This window comes from Malurus melanocephalus, unplaced genomic scaffold (assembly GCF_030028575.1).
Source record: "Malurus melanocephalus ecotype Western Australia unplaced genomic scaffold, MMel_1.1 scaffold_53, whole genome shotgun sequence".
Lineage (NCBI taxonomy): Eukaryota > Metazoa > Chordata > Aves > Passeriformes > Maluridae > Malurus > Malurus melanocephalus.
In genome coordinates, this window is record NW_026623285.1 from 2,816,908 (window position 1) to 2,820,219 (window position 3,312).

At 53.0% G+C, this 3,312-nt stretch overlaps 1 protein-coding gene across 1 annotated transcript; it reads left to right on the forward strand.

Annotated features, from left to right (window-relative positions):
• Positions 1 to 6: 6 nt before the first annotated feature.
• On the forward strand, positions 7 to 3,039 carry PRR15 (proline rich 15). The gene is made up of 2 exons (XM_057365518.1): positions 7 to 84; positions 433 to 3,039. Exon 2 carries the CDS (start codon positions 442 to 444, stop codon positions 802 to 804), a length of 363 nt encoding a protein of 120 aa, XP_057221501.1. The 5' UTR covers positions 7 to 84; positions 433 to 441; the 3' UTR covers positions 805 to 3,039.
• The last annotated feature ends 273 nt before the right edge of the window (positions 3,040 to 3,312 follow it).

A 3,312-nucleotide genomic window follows, 5' to 3' on the forward strand; every position in this document is an offset into this window, starting at 1 on the left:
GAGCGAGCGAGAGGAGCCGCATCGCAGGAGCCCAGGACGCTCCGGGCTCCCGGCCCCGTCCCGCGGGGAGGCAGCAGCCCCAAGGTATCGGATCCCGGGTGCACTTGTGGGGATGGGGGGTGGCGAGCGCATGGACCGGGTCCCGCGGCTCGGCTCCGGGGTTGTCTTTACCTGTGACACTGCGAGCCGCGCACGGAGGCGGGCGGCGCTTCCGAGCCGCTCGACGGGGCGCAGAACGCTCCCCCCTCCAGCGCTCACCCGGCCGCCGGCGCAGGACCCGTCCCTCCCCGCGGGCCGCTCCGGGACGCCGGGCACACCTCCCCGGCCGCGCTGCCCGCCCCCGATGCCGGGGATGAGGGGTCCCGGCGCCGTCCGAGCGCGGAGTCGGCGTGCCCCGCTGCCAACGCGCCCTTGCCCTGTTCCTCCCTGCAGGAGCCCGAGATGGCGGACAGCGCCGCGGCCACCGCCGCTCCTCGGGCCGGCGTCAAGGGCTCGGCGGGGCCCTGGTGGAAAGCGCTGACCAGCAAGAAGAAGCACAAGGAAGCGGCGGTAGCCCCGCCGCACCCCGCCGCCAGCGAGACCCCCGCCGATCCCCCGAGCCCCGAGGGCCGCGAGGAGCAGCTCCCTCCCTTCGGCAGCGGCGACGCCGCGGGATCGGGAGTCGGCAGCCGGCGGAGCCTCCGCGTGTCCCACTCGGGCCGCTTCAAGGAGCGGCGGAAGGTGCGCACCTCGCTGCTGGCCGACAGCCCCGAGGTGTTCGACGGCGGCGGCGCCMCGGGCCATGCCGCCCAAGGGGCCGAGTAGCCCAGCAGGACCTTGCCGAGGAGCTGCCACTGCGTGAGTGGCCGGAGGACTGGCGGGACAGGCAGCMGGCGTCAGTGACTGCCCCACAGCTGGGCTCGGACCCATGGGTGACAYGGAGGCGTGTGGCAGCGGCCTCCCAAACCCTGACCGGACAGTGCGGAGAGCCCGGCACCGCTGCCAGGCSAGGGAATCGCGTGCTGTGTTACACGAACACCGCCAATACCAAACCCCCGGATGATGGGATGATGTGATTGTCTTTTTAAAAACCCACAAATAAACACCCCACTCCCTGTACTGTGGTGAGCGGACTCAAAGGTGCTATCCCAAGGCCGATGGTGGGCTCTCTGAACCTTCCCTCAGCCCTTGCCAGGAGCCGACGTGCTGACTTCTCAGGCCTGTGACCCAGCTCATTTTGGCTCTCCAGCTGAGGAGGCGCTTTGCTGCTTTCATCTCACAGCTGTCTTATCGAAGGAAGGGGGGAACAAAGTGCTCTTATCTAATTTCAGGGCCGAGGACCTCCGGCGGTGCCGTAAGTGCGCCTGTGCTGCCGTTAGCCATGAGCCCATCCTCCATCCCCCACAGGGGTCAAAAAAGAGGTATTGTGAGGGGCATTGCATTTGCCCGTGTCCCACATCACATCACATTTCCCAGTGGAAAAGGCAGGACTGTGCTGGTATTCTCCCTCTTCCTACTGTGTAATACTAAGCAGGTGTTCCACAGGTCCCTCACAGTTCTGTAACAGAGGGAGGCCCATGTTTGTCTAGTAATTCGCACTATTTACCCAGGAGATATGTGGGTTTTGCATAATYGGTGATAACTCGCATAATGAAGCTCCAGTGAAGAAATTGTGTGATAAGATGTGAATGTCTTTCTGGGAGTTGAGACCAGCCCTGGAGAGCACAAGCAGGGTTACAGTTCTAAGGTGGAAATAGGCTTGGGCACCACTGGAAGTGTTTAYTGTTTACCATGTCTGAGGCTTTTGAAGCAAGGTTAAGTGTCCCAGGATTTCTTCTGGTGGTGAGATAACATGCTTTCACTCAAGCAGTTATCAACCCCTTCGAAGAGCTCTTGGATTTTTGTACAAGTCAATATAAGCCAGATTTGTACTGTTGTGCCTTACAGAGCAAAATCATCTAAAAATACTTCACAATTACACATTTCTTGATAGTAGGTGATGTAGCAACAGCTGATTTATTTATTTGAAACACATTTCCAATATATTTATATTGTTAAAATGGTTTTAGACTTCTTCTGAATATGAGATACTGCATAGTGGCAGGGACTGAAAATTGTTTCCTAACAGTCAGGCATTATGCAGTTATGATTTTGTTTGGTTGTAACTAATCATTTGAGGTCAAATAAAAATAAAAAGTGACTGGAAAGGAAATAACTGAGTTCCAGTTGAAAGTATGGATTAAACCAGCTGCTGACAATCACTGAAATGATGCACTAGACACTAGGCAAGTGTCCCATGGTTCAATGTGCACAATAATAGGTAATGAACTTTGAAAGGTCCTGTGCAATAAACTCAGACCTGTTGAGGTGTTCACTGGTCATTCAACCCTCGAGACTCTGGAACCCAAGCACAAAGGGACTGTAGCTTCAAATCTATAAAAGCTCATTTTTTTTTCACCTAGCTTACAGAAACATGCTTTTTTAATTTCATTCAGTAAAACTACGAGGTACTGGATTTGGACTGCCTTTTTTATTTTGCATTCTCCATGCTGACCAAGCAAAGATCTTCAGCTCTTCAGACTTTCTCCTCAGAGGTGCTTKTCTTCTGGGAGGCCTCTTCAGTCAAGGGGCATCGGAAATTCTTCTCTTGAGAAGAAGCAATTGGAACAAATCTAGTCTTGAAAATAGGGGGGTGAAAGAGAAAAAGGAGAGTTTAAAAGCTGGAAACAGRGAAGTGAATGAAGAAAAACCGTATTCCAGCTACAGTTAGCCCAGGGYGGGAGCAGGGGGAAGGAGGCAGAAGAGGTGGCTTTGCTGCCAGGGTTGCCATACTACCTTTGGAAGGCAAACTGTTCATGTTTATTATAGGCAAAAATAGTCTGCCTGCATTTATGTGTTCTAAGGTCCAAAGAAACGTTTTTGTATGTGTGTGTCCAAAGTGGAAGAACAAATAGGCAGAAATTGCRCTGCTGCATTTCTTAACTCCTGCATCTGGCTTGGTGTGAGTTCTGTCAGGGTCAGGTCCTCAGAACTATCTAGAGGCTGGAGAATGAATACAGATTAGTGTTCTATGTATCTCATGTAGATAAATGCTTTTCTGCATTTTTAATCCTCATACTGTTGTGAAAATACCATTTCCTCCTCTYTCCTGTACCTCAAAGCTGCCTTGTTCTGCAGCAAACCTCTGTTTGCTCTTTGGAACTTTCTCAGGTTTGTTAGTTGAAAGTCTTTAACTAAGCACAAGAAATATCCAATTTGGTTTTATTTGAGGAGTCTGGTGTGCTGTTCAGATGGCTGCTGCTAAGACTCAATATCAATACTGGTTAATATGYG